We start from the raw sequence: 23,260 nt of genomic DNA, 5'->3' as shown, positions 1-23,260 counted from the left end.
CAGAACTCCAAGTAGCAGCGTCTAGAATCTCTTTGGTTGGTACTCCCCTTAGAAAGGCTGCTGAAGTAGCTGCAGCTCTGGTGGAATGAGACCTAATGCCCTTGGGCACAGGTTTACCACGGTGTAAGTAGCAGAAAGAGATGCAGTGGCTTATCCACTTTGAAATTGTCTTTGATATAGCCTTGCCTTCTGATCCTGCAGCATATGTCACTAGTAATTTCTCAGTTTTTCTTAGAGCTTTAGTCCTGCTTAAGTAGAATCTTAGCTGTCTGTGTACATCCAAGGTATGCAGAATTCTCTCCGCCTTGTTCTGCAGATTTGGATAAAAGGTTGAAAGATGAATTGTTTGGTTAAGAGCCACACTGGAAACCACCTTAGGCATAAAAGTACGATTTGTCCTCAGATACCCTGTCTGGGTAAAATATAATAAAAGGCTCTACAGCCATGAGGGCCTGTAGCTCTGAAACTCTTCTTGCTGAAGTAATTGCTAGTAGCAGAGCTGTTTTCCATGATAAGAACTTTATATAAGCGGTAGCATCTGGTTCAAATGGAGGCAGGGTGAGCTTTCCCAACACATAATTGAGGTCCCATGCAGGCAGTGGTGATCTTCTAGGACGCCTTAAATTTTTGGCTCCTCTAAGATACTGCTTTAGTAAAGGATGAGAAAAGATTGGTGGCTCTGTATTGTAATGAGCCGAAATGGCAGAGGCATGCATTTTAATTGATGAGAAAGATAGGCCTTTGTCAAGCATCTCAGTTAAGTATTGCAATATCTGAGGAATATTTGGTTCTGCTGTATCAGTTCCTTGTGCTGGATTCCAATTACAGAATTTCTTCCATTTGTCAGCATAAGATTTTCTAGTACTAGGCCTTCTAGCTTCCAAAATGACATCCATTACAGCTTTACTGAAAGGAGTTGTTTGTATGATTACATGATCAGCCATGCTGCCAGGTTCAGAGTCTGTAGTTGACTGTGCAGGATCTGACTGTTTAGCTGGGACAGTAGTTGTGGTGTTTGAGGCAAGGTCCAAGCTGGGTACTGAGACAAGTTCCTTAGAATTGGGTACCAGTATTGGCAAGGCCAGACCGGGGCAATTAGTATCATCTTTGGTTTCAATTGTCTGACTTTTAGGAGGACCTTGGGGAGAAAAGGCAAAGGCGGAAAGGTGTAAACTGATAGGTTTTTCCAACTGAAGGATAGGGCGTCCACTTTCCATGCTTGTCTGTGATAAGTCCTTGTGAAGAATATTTTCAATTGATAATTTTGAGGAGAGGCAAACAGATCTATGTCTGGGCTCCCCCATTTCTCTGTTATCATGCTGAAGACTTGTGGATTTAGTTTCCACTTGTGAGGATCCGTAAGGTTCCTGCTTAAATCGCCTGCCAGAGTGCTTTGTTTTCCTGGCAGGAATTGAGCTTGAAGATGTATTCAGTAGGTCAAAGCTGTGTCCCACAGTGCCATGGCTAATCTGCATAGGGGGTAGGAGTATGTGCCCCCTTGCTTGTTTATATACCACGACTGTGGTGTTGTTCATCTTTATCAGTAGTTGTCCTGGATGAAGCAAGTCCTTGAAGGCTGTTAGGGCATTTTGAACAGCTAGCATCCCTTTCTGGTTGATATGTAGATGCATTGGTTTTGATGAACATATGCCCTGAATGCATCTTTCTGCCATGTGGGCCCCCCAGGCATAATCTGATACATCTGTTGTTATGGTTTGGCTGGCAGGGGGTAGAGTGAATGGCCGTCCCATGTTTTGGTGACATGCCTTTGCCCACCATAGAAACTCCTGTTGCAGGCAGGGAATGAGAGGAATCATTGTTTCCAGACTGTGAGAATGTCGACTCCATAAACTTTTTACGTACCATTGAAGTTTTCTCATATGCAGTCTTGCATACGGAATCAGTAGGATGCAGGATGCCATGAAGCCCAGAGCCTGCAGAATTTGTCTTGCAGAAGACTGGGTTTTTGTTGCCATCTGTTTGAAGTAAGTAGTCCGTTGCCTTTGCTTGTCTGGCGTGAGGTAAGCCATCTGGGCAGTTGTATTCAAGCTTGCACCCAGGAATGTTATCTTTTGAGAGGGTACCAGTTGTGATTTCTTTTCGTTTATTGTGTACCCTAGGCATGTTAGAAGCCTTTTCACAAAAGCCAAGTGTCGAAGAAGAATGTCCTTATTCTCTGCTTGAATGAGACAGTCGTCCAAGTAAGGATATATTTGTATACTTTTTTGTCTGCAAAATACAATTACTGGTGCCAGGCACTTTGTAAAGACCCTGGGTGCAGTAGATAAGCCAAAGGGCAGTGCAGAGAATTGGTAATGCATTAAGCTAGCCTTGAAACTGAGGCATCTTCTGCACGATTGTCTTATTGGGACATGCAGGTATGCCTCTTTTAGGTCTAAAGTCACCAGCCAAGCATTCTTGCCCAGCATGGGCAGAAGCTGCTGCAAAGTCAGCATTTTGAATTTTGGAATGTCCAGGTATGTGCTCAAAATCGATAAATCCAGTATTGGCCGCCAGGTCTTGCCCTTTCTGGGCACCAAAAACAGTAGAGTAAAAACCTTGTCCTTTTTCCTGTTCTGGTACTGTCTGAATGGCCCCCATATCCACGAGGGACGTAACCTGTTTCTGTGCCTCTGCCCATTGATTTTTTGGCAGATCTGGCCAACCATTTGCCATTGGCAGAGTGTGGAAATGGAATCTGTATCCCTGTGATACGACGTTTAGTACCCACTTGTCCTGGGTTATTAACTGCCAATTTTGAGCAAAAAGTACTAATTTTCCCCCTATGGGTGCTGCCAAAAGATAAGTGCTTGGTGCAGGCAGAGGGAAGTCATTGGGATTGCTTTCTGTAGGTTTGCCCTTTATCTCCTCCAGATTTGTAGGTGGAAGTGCCCCATTGCTTTGACCTGTATGAATCTTGCGCCTGGTATCTGGAACCCTTAGGGCGTCTGGATTTGCTCCTTTGAGCTCTGACACAGGAAAGGACTCATTTTTTGTAGGCCAGTGTCTACTGAATCTTGGTGGCTGAACTTGTAAGAAGTCTTTAACAGTTTGCATAGACTTAGCTTTGTTTTCCATTTTCTTTAAAACCTCTTCTGCCTTAATACCAAACAGAGAATCATGCTGTAAAGGTGCATTTAGCAATTTTGCTTTAACATGATCAAGCAAATTGTGTTCCTTTAACCAGGCATGCCTCCTAATCACCGATCCAGTAACTGCGGCCCTGCAAGAGGTCTCTAAGGAATCAAAACCACAAAGTATGCTTTCCAACTTGTTCAGCTGCATGCAAGAATTCCTGCAATTCTTTATTTTCTGCACATTCTGAAATCAACATCATTTTCTGTTTCAGCAATCCCATAACATGTTGGTACTTAAGCATATGAAATTGACAGTTTAAAGGCCCTGATTGCCAAGGTTGCAGACGTATAAACCTTTTCCCCCCATCTGTCCAGTGCCCTTGAATCTCTGTCAGAGGGGGTAGGATTTTTTGCTGTTGAGGCCTTAACTCCCTTTGGACCCTGTGAAATAGTTTCAGGATCAGCAGCAGGGTTTCTAAATATAAATTTGTGAGAGTCAGGGACCCTGTAATATCTGCCAGGCTGACTGGGAGCCGCAGGTAAGGAGTAAGGGGACAAGCTTGACTCCGAAAACACATCATCCACAATGTCTAAAACAGGGGGAATGGCTAAAGCCCTGTGCTGAGGGAGAAGAAGGAAATCCAAGCCTCTTTTTTTGATTCTGAGAAGTCTTGACTCTCCCAGTGAAAATGCTCCCTCAAAGTATGCAAGGTTTCTCCAAATGAATAATCCTCAGGAGGAGATGCAGATGGAATAGATTCCTCAGCAGCAGAATCCTCATAGGGAGGCACAGATAACTCCTGATCAGAAGAAATAGAAACCTGATCTGAAGATTCATAATCACCATCTTATATGCCAATAGGCAATGAAGAAATAATATATACCAACCTCAAAATTAACCAAAACAAAACCATCAACATAATTGGATGCTACTTCCCACCTGGCAAAAACATCCCCCCACTAGAAAACCTCCTCAGCTAGTCTACCCACCACCTCCCCCAAGAAACTATCATCTTAGATGATTTCAATATTGACTGGCAATCCCGTTCTGGCAACAATCCAACCCATCATGTACACCTTCATGGCTTCACCCAACTAGTCCAGTCACCAAGAAGGATAAATAAAAACTCCAGCAAGCACACTACCCTGGATTGGATACTAGTCAGTAAGAACCCCCAGTCATATATAACAGGCTGCTTATCAGATAGCCTCAGTGATCACTCCCCAACATTCCTACTCAAAAAATACCTGTACCAAGCTAAACCTGTCATCTATCATCAAATACGTAAAAAAATAAACTTTAACCCACTCACATTCATCTCATCCCTCAAAGACTGTAACTGGCATGCTCTAAAGTACCTCAGTCTAGATGACGCAGTTGAATTTTTTAATACTACCTTCCTGAACATCCTTAATTACCATGCCCCCATAAGATTTTCCAGAACCAAAGCACAACCCTCCCCATGGCTACAGAAAACCACTAAGTCAGAAATGAAAAAGAGGCATAAAGCCTGGGAGCACTGGCACAAAACCAAAACCCCCGCAGCTAGACAGAAATTCCTAGAACTACGCAATAGAGTCAAAAAGCTAATAAAACGGGACAAATTCCAATACTACCAGTCTGCCCTAGACTCCTCACAACACAGCCCCAAACAATTCTGGTCCTCCATAAACTCCACCCTCCACCCAGGTAAAGTCAGTACCCCTCCTCCTAACATCCCTCACTCCTCAGAAAATATTGCTACCTCATTCAACACACACTTCACCCAAACCATACTATCACTAGCTAAACAACACAACCCCCCTCCCCTTCAACCCACACCTTCAACTAGTAATCTCCCCACTGCCTTCTCTTTTTCTCCTGTACCTACCCCCAACATAAAAAAACTCTTAACTAAACTTAAACCCACCAAATTAGCAGCAGACAACCTCCCAAGTGAATACCTACAAATCGCAGCTGATGCTCTGGCCTACGCAGTATCCATATTGATTAACCGATCTCTGTCAGAAAGTTACGTTCCCACATTGTGGAAAGTCTCACATATAATTCCCCTCCACAAAGGCGGACCCTCTGCAGAACTAACCAATTACTGCCCCATAGCTATTCTCTCTCCACTCTCCAAAATACTAGAGAGATGCATACACTCTCAGGTCTCACACTACCTCCTTACTAACAACCTCCTTTCCAGTACTCAGCATGGTTTCCAACCAAACCATAGCACCACCACTGCCTTACTCTCCTTTACTAACACTATCCTTCAGCATAAAAACAATGGCTATCTCTCCTCTGCTACTTTCCTAGACCTATTTAAAGCATTTGACATGGTCCCACACAAACAACTTATCTCTGTCCTCAATAACCTATCCTTCTCACAATCAGTCACCAACTGGTTTCAGAGTTACCTGTCTGACCGCCAACAATCCGTTGTATGGCAGAATGACATATCTCCCCAACTACCTGTCTCCATAGGGGTTCCCCAAGGATCCATCCTTGGACCCCTACTCTTCTCTGTTTACACCAATAATCTAGCCTCTGCCACCAAACATGGCACACTCATCCAATACGCAGATGACTCAACCATCATCTGCTCAGCCCAGTCCCTACCCAAACTGCAAAAAGTCACACAGGAAGCCTTTTCCTCTGTTGAAACATGGTTATCCGATGCCCAATTAATACTCAACCCAAACAAAACTAAACTACTCATCTTCCAACCCACCAAACATACTCAGAACAACTCTCACTTTAACATCACAGCAAAAGACAACACCACTATATACCCAACTGAACACACCAAATTGCTAGGAGTGGAAATAGACAAACTAAAATTTGACATTCACATATTCATGACCATAAAAAAAGTTCACAAAAACTAGGAGCATTTTACAGAAATAAACAATTTCTCACCAAAGCAGCAAAGATTTCAATAGCAAATTCCCACCTTATCTCCACCCTACTTTATGCCTCTCCAGTATATACCAACCTAAGGCAATGTGATCTAAACAAGCTAGAGACCTGCTACAACAAAATCGCCAAATTCGCCACAGGGGCATCCTACCGTAGTCACCACTGTCTCTCACTTGCTGAACTGGGCTGGCTTGAACTCCCTCACCTCCTTCAGTGGTATCAACTCTCACGCACCCACAAACTAGTAAACCATCCACTAAATGTCCCATCCCTCCAGAATATACTCCAACCCTATCGCACCACCAGACCACTAAGATCCAGCAACAAAAATCACTTGCAGATCACTAAAGCCAATAACTCTGCTGGTGAAGCACTATTCTCTTGCGCCATAGCCAAATTATGGAACTCACTCCCACCCACAATTACCTCCGTACCATCATGCACCAACTTCAAAACTTTATTAAAAGCGCACCTAAAACATGCTGGCTATGCCCTTGCAACTCCCACTCTAATGTCATCCACCCCATCCAACTACTACCTTTCTTTCACCTCCACTAACTACCTTGATGATAGCAAGCTCAGATGCTCATAAGCCTAGTACTTATTATACAGCAGGAACTTCTCATTGTTACATTTGTTAATGCCCGTTATGTACTTCACAGATAAAGATTCTAGTTGTCTACTGATGTACTATGTTCTTCATCTGTAAATATGTTGTAAGTAATTTCTATATTAAATTGTTAATCGCTATGTAATCCAATGTAACTACTGTCTGTTTATTTTACTGTGGAGCTTTTCTCCCCGGGCCTCCGCTGAAAATGGACCCACGTCCAGTCGGACACTCCCGGTCAACAAATTTAAATAAATAAATAAATAAATTTTGCCTAGGCCTCTTATCAGGAGGGGGATGGGTACCCCTGATCAAGGTAATAAGGTCTTCAGCCATTCTGATCATCTGTTTTTTAGGCATAGAGGCCTGTGCACATGGCTCATGCGTCAGTTTTTTAGTTTTCGAAGTTGCTTTAGTCTTTGGTTTTGCAGCTTTTGGCGGTTTGATATAAAAATGTTGAGGTCTGAATACACCCTCAGAAGCCGGTGCCTGCTCAGCAGGTCCGGACCCATCCGAGGGAGAAACAGCCATCGGTCCAATACCTTGAGTATCTTGCGGCATGCAGGACTCCACATGGGTGTCGGTAGAGGCCTACGACTCAAAGGTAGCGGTTATCAGGGGCTGTGAATGCGCCTCACTGAGTACCAGCGACTGGCTTAGGAGAAGCTTTGTCGTCGGTTTTGGATCTCGACTGCCTTTCTCTGTCCTTTTCTTTGCGTTTTTTATGTACTCCGGTAGTCTGATTACTATCAGACGACATTTCTGGGTAGTTAAATCTGTTTCCAAAATACTTTGATGCAAAAATATACAGACGCTTAATAGTGCGTTGGTTAAATCTAGCACAAAACCGACAGCCAGGCACGCTGTGATCAGGGCCTAGGCAAGGAATACAGCATAAATGGAAATCCTTATGAAGTATTTGCTTTCCACAAGTAATACAATTATTAACTTTTTCTGACATCGGTAAAAAGCAAGAAGAAAGTTTCCCCAGCGGGGTACTTAGCTTTAGTGAAGCCTTCGGTTCTGAAACTCGAATATTTCAGTAGTCGGCTGGCACTTGCGAAATGCTTCTGCTTCGGGCACTGTGTGGCAAGAAAGACTAAAGAAAATGGCGTCAGCTGCATGTTTTACACTCCTGACGACCTGACGTCATGGAAGAGAAGAAGGCAACCGACGCAGGACCCAAGGCTTTGGAATTCAGGCCAACTGAGGCCAACCTGTCAGCAGGTTACCCAAATTTAATGACTGCAACAGTGAAACACGAAGAACATCTGCAGTGGCAAAGCCTGCCCGGGACTTAGAGAAGAGAGGCAAATGATAATGCTTTGTAAAAGTATGAACAGAGCTCCAAGTAGCAACTTCTAGAATGTCTTTGGCTGGAACTCCTCTGAGAAAGGCTGCTGAGGTAGAGGCAGCCCTGGTGGAATGTGACCTGATTCCCTTGGGCACCAGTTTACCATCATGCAAGTAGCAGAAACGAATGCAGTGGCTTATCCACTTAGAAATAGTCTGCTTTGATATAGCCTTCCCCTCTGATCCTGCAGCAAATGCCACCAGTAGTTGCTCAGACTTTTAGAGATTTGGTCCTGTTTAAGTAGAATCTTAGTTGTCTGTGTATGTCCAATGAATGCAGAATCCGCTGCCCCTTGTTCTGCGGATTTGGGTAAAATGTTGGCAAGTAAATAGTTTGGTTATGAGCAATACTGGATACCACCTTAGGCATAAAGGAAGGATTGGGCCGGAGGGACACCCTGTCCAGGTAAAATGTAATAAAAGGCTCCACAGCCATGAGGGCCTGTAGTTCTGAAACTCTTCTTGCTGAAGTGATTGCCAAAAGGAAAGTTGTTTTCCAAGGTAAAAACTTTATATCCGCAGTAGCTGCTGGTTCAAAAGGAGACAGGGTGAGTTTTTCCAGCACAAAATTGAGGCCCCACGCAGGAGCTGGTGATCTTCTGGGAGGCATTAAATTTTTGGCCCCTCTAAGATACTGTTTTAGCAGAGGATGAGAAAAGATGGGAGGCTCTGTGTTGTAATGAGCCGAGATGGCAGAGGCATGGATTTTTATTGAAGAAAAAGATAGGCCCTCGTCAAGCATCTCAGTCAAGTATTGTAAAAATTGAGGAATATTTGGTTTTGCTGTGTCCGTTCCTTGTGCTTGGTTCCAAGCACAGAATCTCTTCCATTTATCATCGTAAGATTTTCTAGTACTAGGCCTTTTGGCTTCCAAAATGACATCCATCACAGATTTACTGAGAGGTGTTGTTTGAATAATTACATGATCAGCCATGCTGCTGCCAGGTTCAGAGTTTGGAGTGGAGTGTGCAGAATTTGATTGTTCTGCGGAGACAGCAGATGAGGTATTTGAGGCAAGTACCAAGGAGGGAGTTGAGACATATTCCTTAGAATTTGGCACCAGTGCTGGTGAGGCCAGTCCGAAGCAATTAGGATCATTTTTGGCTTTTCCTGTCTGACCTTTAGTAACACCTTGGGGAGAAAAGGCAGAGGAGGAAAGGCGTAGACGGATATGTTTTTCAAACTGAAGGAGAGGGCATCCACTTTCTATGCTTGTCTGTGATAAGTCCTTGTGCAGAATTTGTCCAGTTGATAATTTTGGGGAGAGGCAAATAGATCTATGTCTGGGCTCCCCCATTTATGTGTTACCATGCTGAAGACTTGTGGATCCATTTTCCACACGTGAGGGTCCACAAGATTTCTGCTTAGGTATTCTGTCAGAGTATTTTGTTTTCCTGGCAGGAATTGAACTTGAAGATGTACTTGGTAAGTCAAGGCTGTGTCCCACAAAGCTATGGCTAGTCTGCAAAGGGGGTAGGAATGTGTACTCCCCTGCTTGTTTATGTATCACATAACTGTGGTGTTGTCCGTCTTTATCAGTAGTTGTCCTGGATGAAGTAAGTCCTTGAAGGCTGTCGGGGCATTCTGAACAGCTAGCATCTCTTTCTGGTTGATATACAGATGCATTGAATGCATCCCCCCGCCAGGTGGGCCCCCCCAAGCATAGTCTGATGAGTCTGTAGTTAGGATTTGGGTGGCAGGGGGTAGAGTGAATGACCGTCCCTTGTTTTGGTGACAAGTCTCTGCCCACCAAAGAAACTCCTGTTGTAGGCAGGGAATGAGAGGAATCATTGTTTCCAGACTGTGACACTGTTGACTCCATAAACTTTTTAGATATCATTGAAGTTTCCTCATATGCAGTCTTGCATATGGAATTAGTAGAATGCAGGATGCCATGGAACCCCAAAGCCTGCAGAATTTGTCTTACAGATAACTGGGTTTTTGCTGCCATCTGTTTGAAGTATATAGTCAGTTGCCTTTGTCTGGCGTAAGGTAAGCCATCTGGGCAGTTGTATTCAAGCTTGCACCCAGGAATGTCATTTTTTTGAGAGGGTACCAGTTGTGATTTCTTTGTTTATTGTGTACCCTAGGCATGTTAGAAGCCTTTTTACAAACGCCAGATGTTGGAGAAGAATGTCCTTGTTTTATGCTTGAATGAGACAGTCATCCAAGTAAGGATAGATTTGTATGCTTCTTTGTCTGCAAAATGCAATTACTGGTGCCAGAAACTTTGTAAAGACCCTGGGCACAGTAGATAAGCCAAAGGGCAGTGCAGAGAATGGGTAATGCATAAAACCTGCCTTGAAGTGGAGGTATCTTCTGCACGACTCCCTTATTGGGATATGCAGGTATGCCTCAAGTCTAGAGTCACTAACCAAGCGTTCTTGCCCAGCATGGGTAGTAGCTGTTGTAAAGTTAGCATTTTGAATTTTGGAATGTCCAAGATCAAAATCGATAAGTCCAGTATTGAACACCAGGCATCATCTTTTCTGGGTACCAGGAACAGTCTTGAATAAAAACCTTGCCCTTTTTTCCTGTTCTGGTACCGGCTGAATAGCCCCCATATCCATGAGGGACATAACTTGTTTCTGAGCCTCTGCCCATTGATTTTGTGGCAGATTTGGCCAACCGTTTGGAATTGGCAAAGTATGGAAATGAAATCTGTACCCCTGGGATACTATATTTAATACCCACTTGTCCTGGGTAATTAACTGCCAATTTTGAGCATGAAGTCCTAATTTCCCCCCCAAGGGGGCTGCCAAAAGATAAGTGCTTGGTGAGACTGCTTACTTGTACAGTTGTGCTTTGTTTCTTCCAGATTTGGAGGTAGAAGCACCCCACTGCTTTGATCTGTAAGAACCCTGCGATTGGTATCTAGAGCCTTTTGAGCACCTGGATTTGCCTTGAGAGGCTCTGTTGGACACACAAAAAGGACCAATTTTTAGTAGGCCAGTGCCTACTGAATCTGGGTGGCTGCACTTGTAAGAAATCTTTTACAGTTTGCATAGATTTAGCTCTGTCTTCCATTTTCTTTAAAACCTCTTCTGCCTTATTACCAAACAGAGTATCATGCTGTAAAGGTGCATCCAACAATTTAGCTTTAACATGATCAGGCAGATTTTGCTCCTTGAGCCAGGCATGTCTTCTAATCACAGATCCAGTAACTGTGGCCCTGCAAGAGGCCCTCCAAGGAATCAAAACCACATTGCAGAAGTATGCTTTCCAACCTGTTCTGCTGCATGCAATAATTCCTATAATTCTTTATTTTCCACACAATCAGAAATCAACATCATTTTCTGTTTCAATAGGCCCATAACATGCTGTTGATATTTAAGCATATGAAACTGGCAGTTTAAGGCCCTAATTGCCAAGGTTGCAGAAGTATAAACCTTCTTTCCCCATCTATCCAGTGCCCTGGAATCTCTATCAGAGGGGATAGGATTTTTACCTGTAGAGGCCTTTACACCTTTGGGACCCTGTGAGACGTTTCAGGATCAGCAGTAGGATTTTTGAATAGAAATTTGTGGGAGTCAGGAACCCTGTAATATCTGTTGGGCTTACTTGGAGCCGGAAGTAGGGAAACAGGAGTCATGCTTGACTACGAAAACACATCAACAATGTCTAATACAGGAGGTATAGCCAAAGGCCTATGCTGAGGAAGAAGAAGGAAATCCCTAAGCCTCTTTTTTGACTCAGAGAAATCCAGACTCTCCCAATGAAAATGTTCCCTTAAAGCATGCAAAGTTTCTCCAAAAGACTAATCCTCAGGAGGAGATGCAGATGGAATGGATTCTTCTGCATCTGAATCCTCATAGGGTGGAATAGAAAATTCCTGATCAGAAGAGGAATCAGAAGAAATAGAAACCTGATCTGGAGATTCATAATCAGTGTCTTACCTAGGCCTCTTAGCGGGGGGGGGGTGGGAACCCCTGATCAAGATAATTAAGTCCTCAGTCATTTTGATCATCTGTTTTTTAGGCATAGGGGCCTGAGCACGTGGCTCATGCGTCGTTTTTTTAGACTTAAAAGTTGATTTTGTTTTTGAAGCTGGCGTCTGTTTTATATAAAAATGCTAGGCCTGAAAACACCCTCAGAAGCCGGTGCCTGCTCAGCGGCTGCAGACCCATCCGAAGGAGAGACATCCGCGGGTTCAATACTCTGAGAATCTCCCGGCATACCAGACTCCGCATGGGTCTCAGTAGAGGTCTGCGACTCAAAGGTAGCGGGTATCAGGGGCTGCGAAAGCGCCTCACTGAGTACCGGTGACTGGCTTAGGAGAAGCTTCATCGTCGGTTTTGGACCTAGACGGTCTGTCTCTGTCTTTTTCTTTGCGTTTTTTGTGTACTCTGGTAGTCGGATTGCTATCAGACGACATTTCTGGGAAATTCAATCTGGATCCAAAATATTTTGAAGCAAAAATATACCGATGCTTAATAGTGCATTGGTCAAATCCATCACAAAACCGACAGCAAGGCACATTATGATCTGGGCCTAGGCAAGGAATACAGTACAAATGAAAATCCTTATGAGGTATTTGCTTCCCACAAGTAATGCATTTGTTAACGTTTACGGACATCGGTAAGGAGCAAGAAAAAGTTTCCCCAACGGGGTACTTAGCTTTAATTGAAGACTTTGGTTCTGAAACTCGAATGCGAAAATATCAGGAGTTGGCCGACCGGCACTTGCGAACTGCTTCTGCTTCAGGCACCGTGCGTCAAGAAAGACGGAATAAAATGGCGTTGGCTGCATGTTTTATACCCCTGACGTCATGGAAGAGGAGACAGCAACCGACGCAGGACCCAAGACTTTGATATTCAGGCCGACTGAGGGCAACCTGCCAGCAGATTACCCAAATGTAATGACTGCAACACTGAAACACGAAGAACATCTGGACTGAAAGGCACCCAGGTAAGCCTGAAACACAGGGGGAACTAGAGGAGGAGCAGGGGTGCCCATCTCCAATAAACCGTGGTATCTCTTTTGCACCTCAGCCACCTGTCAAGACTGCCATTCAAAATATTTCATCATGCTTTGTAAGATTTCTCCAAAGGAGGCCTCTTCTAGGGGAAAGTTTGGAGAGAGTGAATCTCCCTCATCTGATAAAATTTGTTCTAGGGAGTGCAACTGGGCCAAATAATCAAGGGAAAGATCCAAACCCCTATCCATTCCTCAGAGAAAGCGGAATCTAAGGTCTGTTTACAGGGACTGGTTTGAGAAGTCATACAGGAAGGAAGCTTTAAAGACAAGATAAACTTGAAAAGCTCCTGAGAAAAATCAAGCCATTCTTTATCCCTTAATGCAGAAGGGGATGCTGAATGTTCAAGTTTTTCTTTTTTTATTTTTTGGGGTGACGTCTGCCTGAGGAAGCTTAGGAGGTTCTGAACATTGGCACATTTTTATCAGGGTTCCAGCGATCTCTAACCACACAAGGCTCTGAGGAATTCCTTGAGGGCCCTGAGATACAATTATTCATGGTCTGGAGGACACTGCCATCTGCAAGGCCTCACAAACCATAGCTGCCACCAGTGAAGTTTCGGTTGAGGACTCATAAGTTGACTGCGTACCATGGGCTCAACCATCTCAGCGGGTACGTCCAACTCCAAAATGATAGCTGGAGAATCTTCTCTTGGTCTCAAACATTTTCTTAGGCAGGAGGCCTATGTCTAAGCATTCTGTCATACTGGACTGGGCCAAGCATTTTAGATGCTGGGTCTCAGGAACAGTATTTAAGGGTGGACAGCCTACACTGGAGGGTTTTTGGAACTAAGAACTGGCAATTGGAACAGGATTTATATTCATGTTCAGTGTCTAGACAGAACAGGCACTTAGTGTTTAAGTCTTTGTATGGAACTTGTGTACCACACTCACACTTCTCTCCTAGCTGACATCTAACAACTATAAGCAAAACACACAAGAAATTAGAAGGTTCCCCAATGGGACACTTATCTGATGTGGCAAGTGAAGCTATCACAACCAAATGATTACAGTCCTTCAAGTACAACAACTTGCACTTGGGCTGGGAGCGAGACAGTATGGGGATCTCTTACGTATGTCTGCTTCTACAAACACATGCCTATGAGCTGAGATCATCGTCTGGATGTATGAAGGTAAAGGTTTGGTACCCCAGCCAGATGTCAGTGAACTACAACCCATGCAAGTGACTCAGGGCACACCTCGCGTCTCAAAAGTGTTTTTGGCCCAAAGCTTTGAGAGACTCTGCAACTCTCGGTATCACATTTGGGACCTAAACAGAAAAAAGCATAAACTGCAGTAATTCTTGTACAGAGCTGTCTACCACAAGAGTAGCTGCCTTCTTTCTTAGAGGTGAACAAACCCTACAATATCTGACCTGGTGTCCAACCCTGCTAATACCAAAATAATAATAATAAATAATAAAACACAATGAATAGTAACAATAAGAAAAAACTCAACAGGGTACTTACCTGGCTTAGCTCTGGAGCAGGTTAAACAATGACAGATTATGAATATACACAAGAAATAATCAACGAATTGGATAAAAAAGATATGTAAAAAGGCACAAACGAAAGTCAGCTTTATAAAGGAAGTATGTCAACAACACTGAGAGGTGGACATCTATCCAGCTGTAAGGGAAAGGCACTAAGCTCTGGAAGTAAGGCCAGAACATCATGCATTCTGCAGAGGAAGTCCCAGTAGTAAGGACTACTGCAATAGTAATCCACACACAAAAAAATTTTATTTTTGAGATTATAATGAATAATCCACAACAGCAGAGGTGCTCTCTTTTTATACACATCACGGTCTGATGTCCATCAGCTTTCCCTGTAGCCAGTACATCAGGAAAGGAGACCGTCAGGATATCATTAGATTTCCTTCTGCCTCTGTTCTAAACCTGTTATACCCTGCAGCAGCATGGATGAGTGTGGCTCCCACAACACAAGGCCCTCTGACCAGCATACACTACCACATGTACATTTTTATTCATGGAATTGTTTATGTACTTGTGCTCAGCCTTTACACTGCCTGTTAACACACCCACATCCAATAGTCTTACATGGTGCAGAATGTGTCACCCTCCTCTCCCTCCCCCAAGATGGGTAAGCCAACATTAGCTTTTTTTTTTTTTTTTTTTTTTACCCCCCAGCGGTAGGCACATCCAGCATATCAGCAACTCAATGATTAATGACCAAGTCTGGCTTATAGTCACATCTATCTCTGCACCATTAAGCTATACCAAAGGGATAGATGTTTGCCTTAAGCAGTCTACTGATTTTTAGGTATATGAAGGCATTAGCTGCCCCCCCCCCCCAACAAAATGAATGGTTATACGGCAGTGAGCAACAAAAACAAATATGGAAATCACTTGTGTACATTCCTCTGGGGACAGAACTTTATTTAGCAAACTAATGTGCTGTCATTTGCACGAAAACGTAAAAATATGAGTTAAGACAAACATGCAATCTAAATTAAAAATTCCGCTAAAAACACTTAATTCATCATATATGTTCTACTGTACAAAGCAAATTCTGCAAATTTACAGTTCAAAGACATTACTATAAAATAAAGAATTTTTGTAGCTGTCTGAATGACAAAAGAAGCAAACCGTTCTTGTATTATCTCAATGTTACAGTGAAACAGAATATAAGTAAAAATGCAAATCTATACTATGTACTGAGAAAGATGAAACACTCCATAAATTAAAAAAGCTTGCAAGTCTTGTACAAGACCTTTGAAATGCATTTTTACCTCCCCATTGAAAAAAAGTATGCTACTGGAATTATGGGAACTAGAATTTGAGTAAGGTTATCTGTCACACTGTCACACTTACCTCCTTGTTATTAAGTTCCAAGATAGCCAATCCAACCAAAGCACCAACACACTGTGGATTCAATTCCAAAGCTCGACTGAATGCTAAGCGAGCTTTCTCTAACTTGTTTAGCTTCACAAAACAATGGCCCATACCTAATCGAACTTCAGCTAAAAACAAATAAAATAAAAAGTCAGTTAAAGTGCTAATAAGCAGTTAAGGAAAATATTAGTATATAGATATACACCTACACTAGCAGTACACGTTCAAAGAAAAAGATGACTGTTGCAGTAGCACTCCTTACCCAAAGGACTTGCACAAAGGTGGACCTCAGCCTCTCCAACCTGAATTCCTGAGTTTTCAGAATGCTCAGGGGTGGAAATGAACTCCTCCCATTACCAAAGACATTGATGGATTAACCCAAGAGTTCACTATATCCAAAGTAAATTATCCCTCTGCTAATAAGCTTCTAGATCAGTATTCTGCTTCGAGGAACATAAAAACACTCCAGTCCGAAGTTTCTCAAAGCTACTGCAGTTTATTTGATGGACAAGAGCTTTTTTTCAGATTATTAACCGTGTGAATATGTGGCATTATGTTTTTTCAAGAGTGAGAAGTAGGGAGGCTTTGGAAAACTGCCCATGTTGACTAAGCTGGCCAATCAGATGGATCAAAATGGAACCATACATGCATATGACTTCTGATGTGAAGGAAAATGGTCTGCCAGAATACAACTCTTTTACATATGAAGTCACAAGAAGAAATATTCGGTGCCAGAGGTTAACCACTACAACTCACCACTGCATTTCCCTTCTCTTCTACTTCTGAAGGATTACAATTTTATCTGTATTCATTTTAATCTTGTAAATGCAGTTCATAGTAAATGAGTTTCATGACACAAACCGAGTCCACTTTTGCAGGATACCACCTTAGAATAACTTGGTGATTACCTGACCTGCTCTCCTGGTTACTTTTGCAGTAGCTACAGATTACTTATTATTATTGATTTACATTTGTTAACCGGGTGGTGTCTGACTGGGCCAGTAGCCAGTTTTCAGAGGAGACCCGGTGGGAGAAAAGCTCCAAAAACATAAAATACAATTAAGTTAATTTACATTTGCAAAATTCAACAATTTAGAATCTCATATGTTGTATGGGGGCCCACTTCTCCAGGCAAATGGTTACAGGACATGCTATTACAAAACAATCAGCTCTTATCCATGACATTCATGAAAGAAGTGATCAGTCCTTCACACAATTTAGATCATGCTTTAACTCCAGTTCATAGAAATGGGTCATATTTCACCTAGAAATGTTCTGGTGTTTTCGTGTGTGTCTTTTTTTTTTTTTTTTACAAATCAGTGAATATGAAGAAGCATCCTAAGAAAAAGAGCTCAGTATTCTCTTGGTTATTTAGGAAAATGTCTGTTCCTCTGCTGAGAATGCTCATTCAATTCCCACAGTTACCTCACTAGACCTGTAAAAGTGGACAACTTGTGTGTGTCCCATTTCTGATCACACCTACCAAAAATATCATGGATGAAAACAACTGACTATATTCTGACTGCATGCCCCCTAATCACCTGCCCCAGGAAAGCAGGTTCCTTACTACACATGGGATTGTAAGGCCAGACGCACTGTCTGACTGCACCACTAGCACATGTGGGGAAAGAGGTCCTGAAATTCCAGCAACAAGAGGACTGCCCTCATCTTCAGAATAATGATGCGAACATTGGCTTCTGTTTGGCTCAACTGACTTTGGACCATCCTCCCCCTGAAATGCCCCACCACTACCTCATGGAACAGACATCCATGGTCACAAATGCTGCTGGGGAGGGTGAAACAAATGGCTTTCCCCATCAGCAAGAATGGTGATGTTGGCCACCAATTCAAGCGAGTGCTACAGATCTATGTTGTGACTGCAGGGAGGGGTCTGCTAGTTCAGACCACTGGGTAGACAGCATCCATTAAGTATCCTCATATGGTATCCGAGGTAGTGGAACATTGAAATTTCAGTACCAGAAGAGATGATGGACTCTGTTGGTGATACAGGGTTTGCACAGGGTTTGCACAGAGTTTCTCACAGACAGTGGATGTTCTTCCAAGAGAGTTATGTGGCAAGATGCTGTGTCTAACATGGCTTCAAATGAAGGACATTTGCAGAGAAGTTTGAAAGTGTGATTTTTGGAAATTGAACAGAATACCCAAGGATAGTCAAACCTGCAAAAAGTAATATCTGGCTTAATCTTTCAGATACAGGAAGACATAAATCCCTCTAAGGCAAAGATGGGCTACAACAACTGCCATGTACTTAGGATCATAGGAGGTTACTAGGCTAATGGGCCTGGGTCCCTTACAAGCCTAACCAAGAGTTTATCCCAAAAAATAATCCTCACTCAGCACCGGTCTCCCCTGTCAATAAGGGACACAGGTGGAATCTCTGGGACAAATCTGTGGTTTCCCATCCACTAATCAAAGTTAAGCTTGAAGAGGGTCAGAGAGGTACTCTGACGTGTATGGGTAGTCTATTCCAGAGATAGGACAGCCTCTGGGAGACAAACCTGTCTCTCCAGCAGGTTTTGTTGATGTTGCATATTACATTCAAGGCCTTTCAAGCGGGTAATGCTCGAGGAGTCAGACTTATGGACATGGAGCATCTCTAGTAGGGCAGGTTCCAACATTGCCTTGTAGGTGAGACGCAGATCACATCTAAGCAATCTGTATGATACCGAATAGTGTGATATGAGCCTGTCCGCATACGGCAGGTGTTGGAGGCCATGGATTCTCTTTGCGAGGTATTTCTTTGGCCTTTCCAGTTGGTGCAAATGTTTGGAGAGGTACATACCAAATGAGGCATTATACTCAATTATTGGTCTAATGAGAGATGCGCAGAGAGAGGTAATAACCTCATTTTTTTCTGGATGCAATTCCTTTACTTACGAGATGAACCAAGTGAAAGGCTTTTCTGACTACTGTCACTACATGGTTGAATGTGAGACTGCTGTCAACCTGAGCACCCAGGTCTCTCACCACAAACTGTGTGCTTAGGGGGTTGTCACTGATGTGGTAATCAGTATGGGCCATGTTTTTGCTGAATGCTACGATACATTTTCTTGCGTTTAACTCAAGGTCATGACTGTGGCACCAGTCATTTGTTGCTGTGAGACCCTCTTGCAGTATGTTAACGTCATTTGGGGATTCAATGACAGCACCCAACTTACAGTAATCTACAAACTTGGTCAGCCACAGGCCTTGTATCTTTGCCTGGACCTCTGAGAAGTACATGCCAAACAGTAGGGTCCCAGGACGGATCCCTGGGGGAACACCACTAGAGACAGGTCTGCTACTGGAGGTGGAGGTGTCTATTTTGACTTTGTGGGTCCTATCTGTGATCCAGGTGGCCACCCACCTGATGAGATGGGGATTTACACCAAGTTGTGTTAGCTTTTCGATGACGCCCGAGGGGGGGGGTTGTGTCAAAGGCTTTGGCCAAGTCAAAGTAAGCTGTATGTACTGACTTTCCCTAATCCAGGGCCTTGGTGACGGTCTCAAAGAATTCAACCAGGTTCAATAGGCAAGATCTGCCCTTGACTAATCCGAACTGGGAAGGGTCAAGTACTAGAAGATTGCCTATGTCCTTGTTTATGACAGCCATAATAATATGCTCCATGGTTTTACAGATTAGACTTGTCAAGCTAATGGGGCAATAGTTCCAGGATCAGTAGTGGCACCACCTTTGTCCAAAGGGATGAAAATGGCAGTTCTCCACTCTGCTGGATTGAAGTCTGTACTTCAGCTGGTTGAACAGGGTGTTCAATGGTGAAGCTAGTTCTTGCTTGAGATCGTGCAGAATACAGCCTGGGATACTATCAGGTTGCATGGAAGCTGTGTTCTTTGCCTTGGATAAGGTCTTTACCACTTGATCTACGGAGATGTGAGGTGCGGGACATGCATCAGTGATGTTGAAAGGGTCTTGGGAGGGACAGGGGGGTGAAGTTTGTACTGTACCTATCTGTTAGCAGGTTGGCCACGTCAACAGGATCACTGTAAGTAATACCATTAAGTATTAATTTGGAACAAACCTGAACTTTGCCATGGAGGCTCCTGATGTAACTGAAGAAGGCTTTGTGGTTTCCCTTTGTTTCGGAGGCTAGTTTCGATTCATAATTGGTTTTGGAGGTTTTCAGTGGTGATCTAATTTGCTCGTTGAGGCCAAGGAGGGAGTTTTTCCAATTTGAAATTTGTCCCTTTTTACCCTTGGACAACAGTTTTTTCCTTTTGTTGTAAAGCCTGTTGATAGAAGATGTCCACCAGGCAGGTTTGTTTCGTTGAGGAGCAGATTTTAGTTCTGTTGGGTATGGTTGAGTCTATGCAGTTGTACAGGTGCCTGTATACTGCACTGGCATACTGTTCAGCATAGTTGCCTGCATTATCTCAGGGAGGCGGTGGTGTGAAAGCTACTGATACTCTCCCTTAGGAGGTCATAGTATGCGTTTGAGAAGTTTTTTTAGCATTATTACAGCTGGGGGGGGGGCAGAAACTTTGAATGAGACAGATCGATAATCTGATCTCACTAGGGAAGAGCATACTATGAGAGTGTTGCAGCAGCCACCCATGTTGATGAGAACGAAGTCCAGAATGTTATCTCCCCTTGTGGGGGATGACACGAGCTGGTCTAGTGCATTAGAATTGATGAAGTCGAGAAATCGTTGGGTGAGTGCATTACTACAGGAATAGTTCACCAGTCTATGGTGGGGTAGTTGAAGTCACCAAGGATCTAGGTTTTATGGGGTACCTTGAAGGAGTTAAGTAGATTCAGGTAGGCGGAATGGGTGTCCTGAGTCATGGAAGGGGGTCTATAGCTGGCCATAGCTTGGATGGGTGTCTTGCCAACTGTCAGTTGCACCTGGAGTAGTTCCAGTGCATCATGCTGGCAAACCCGTCTGGAGGTGTGCTTGTCTTTAAATGAAGATAGAAACTCCACCACCCTTAGTCTTCTTGACTTAATTTTGGGGTCGGAATGTGTGGAATGAGGTACAGCCTGGTAAAGCAGGGGTGCTCCCCGCAGCTCTAAACCAAGTTTCCTTGACTGCACAGATGTCGGCATCTACGTGGTGAACAACCAAGGACAGTGGCGAGTCTAAAGGACGGGGCTCTGAATTTAAAAAGTCTGACACATTCTCAAAAATGTAGAAACATCCTGGACTTCTTTACAATCTTTATTATATGAAGGTAGGTGTCCTGGAGATCAAGCACACCCAATCGTTTGCCTTAAGACATAGTAAAATAGACTATACCATGACCGTGCTGAACTGGGTCTTTTTTCAGAGAAATTTAAGTTGCAGAGATGCAATACTGGCCTGACATTCTTGTTTTTCTTTGGGGGAAAAAAATGAATCTTTAATATCTTCCTGAAACTCTCTGGTCTGGTGGGACCTCCTGGATGGCTCACTTTTTCATTAAAGAAACAACTTCCTGCACTGCATCAGACTTTTTTTTTTGGGGGGGGGGGGGGGGCTGTCAAGTAACTGCAGCTTTGTTGCCCATGGTTTCTGGGGAAAAAGTATGGAATAGCCTCTGGTATATCTCCATACACGCAGTAAGGTGCCAAGACAGTTGCCAACCAACTGCGTTCAAAGAATGAGAGATAGGCAAGCCTTCAGAGATGCTATTTTAGCTTTCCTTTAAAGGTGCCCTGAACCCTTGGTTTTGAAAAGGACTTTGAGGATTCTAAAATCTGACTATCAAGGGCAGACGTTTCCCCACTCTGCTCGTACCTAATTAACTTGTACTTAACTGCTGGTCCAAAAAGGAAGGATCCATTGAAAATGGTGGAAGTAAAGGATGTCTTCAAATTATCTGTAAAGTCACATAAATGAAGCCACATAATGTCTCCTAGTCAAGCCAGAGCCTGCTATCCTTGCCATCTGTCTGCTGTATTGTGATAAAGCCTTATGGAGAGGTTGATAATATTAAACATGGTTTTCAGGGTGATTTCCTGCCGTTTCCTACACTCCTGAGTCATGGGCTGTCCCAAAGTATCCACAGACTGTTTTGCTAGGACCCTCTGGAACTAGTTCATATGTGTTAAGCAGTTTAAAGTTCTGAAGACAAAGGTGCAGAGGTGTATGTACACTTTTCTTGTACATAGCCCTAGATACCTTGTTGGGTGGGATGGGCAGCTGAAGATTCATATGCGAGCTCTTTTACTGAGGTTCCTGCAACTGTCATGGAATCCAACAGAGGACCTTTTGACCAGTATTGCCTACCCTTATGTGGATGTAAAATCTTATAAGGTTTCCATGGAATTGACTGTGGTGTACCTAGCTCTTGCCATGCCCTCCTGGAGAACAAATCTCTAAGATGGTCTGCAGGGGGTGCCACCCAACATGTAGAAGGGGCAGAGCCGTATACTTCAGAGTACTTTCTCGTCCCAAGAAGGTGGGGCAGATGACAAAGAGCTCATCTCTGTTTCATCAATTCAAGGATCTTACCAAAGGAGTCATCTTCTGGAGGAGACCAGGGGGACCCTCTCCTTCATCCAAGTCCGTATCTGATGTTAAGAATTCCGAAGGAGAGCCTCCACACATACTCCTAGATGTTCTCTTCTAAGGGATTTCTGGCTGTAACTGGTTGTAACTGGTCAGAATCTGCAGAAAAGTCGATTTACTCTGAGCATCTCTGAAGGACATGGCTCTGCTCCATCAGAGAACACTGATTTGCAGGTGTTAAGAACAAATGAAGGGACACCAGAGTAGTAGCTGGTGCTGATGGAAGTCTTGTTACTTGCCTGGGAGGAAAAGAGGTAATCATACTCTCCATAGCCTTGAATGCAGAAACAGAATCTGTCAGTACAGAAGTGCCCCATCCCCTGCATCAACTACTCCTCCACCGAGAGAGTGCTGAATGTAACTCAAGATTCAAGCTCCAACACTAAAAACCTGGACTGGTTTGAGTTAGACAGTGGTATGGATAATCTGAATACCAATGACCCAGACATAGAAAACAGCTCCAAAGAGGTTGAAACAGTGGACAGAGCAGAAATTCACTCAACATCCAAGGGGATGGGGTCGAGTGAATCAGATGAGAAATCACCGACACCTAAACTGGAATGGTTAGTGGCGCTGAGAAAACAAGATCCAGGGAAAATTTACAGTTGTGTATACTTACCATAAATGTACATGTTTGAGTGTACTCACTCTTGCAGTCCTAACTAATGGGATTTCCTGCTATGGAAGCCCTTGGCTGACCTGACTACCAGATAATTTTCTCCTCCTTCAGAAGCCGGTGGACGCCATGACTGAGGTCATGATGTCTGAATATAGAGAGTCAGGCTAGCGCTATAACCTCAGCACTTTCTTGCCCCCAACAGGTAGGAGCAATAAGCAGGTCCCTAAGGTGAGCATCGTAAGCTCAGAGACTCCAGAGTACGTACAGAGGAGGAGAGAACAACTTAGAACTACACAGGAACCACCCAAAAACCCATACACAAGAGGGGAAGGAGGGAGGAAAAGAATACTGCAACAGTG

At 43.6% G+C, this 23,260-nt stretch overlaps 1 protein-coding gene across 1 annotated transcript in view; it reads right to left on the bottom strand.

Annotated features, from left to right (window-relative positions):
• CTR9 (CTR9 homolog, Paf1/RNA polymerase II complex component) overlaps nt 1–23,260 on the bottom strand; it is a 1,518,941-nt gene that overhangs the window by 1,142,696 nt on the left and 352,985 nt on the right. Inside the window, exon 6 of the mRNA XM_044059132.1 lies at nt 15,753–15,901. Within this exon, the coding sequence (XP_043915067.1) occupies nt 15,753–15,901 (149 nt within the window). The remainder of the gene's footprint in view (nt 1–15,752; nt 15,902–23,260) is intronic.

Source organism: Protopterus annectens, chromosome 17.part0 (assembly GCF_019279795.1).
Source record: "Protopterus annectens isolate FY-2018-M chromosome 17.part0, PAN1.0, whole genome shotgun sequence".
NCBI lineage: Eukaryota > Metazoa > Chordata > Ceratodontiformes > Protopteridae > Protopterus > Protopterus annectens.
The sequence above is the reverse complement of the archived record's forward strand: the minus strand, read 5'-3'. Positions and strand labels throughout refer to the sequence as shown.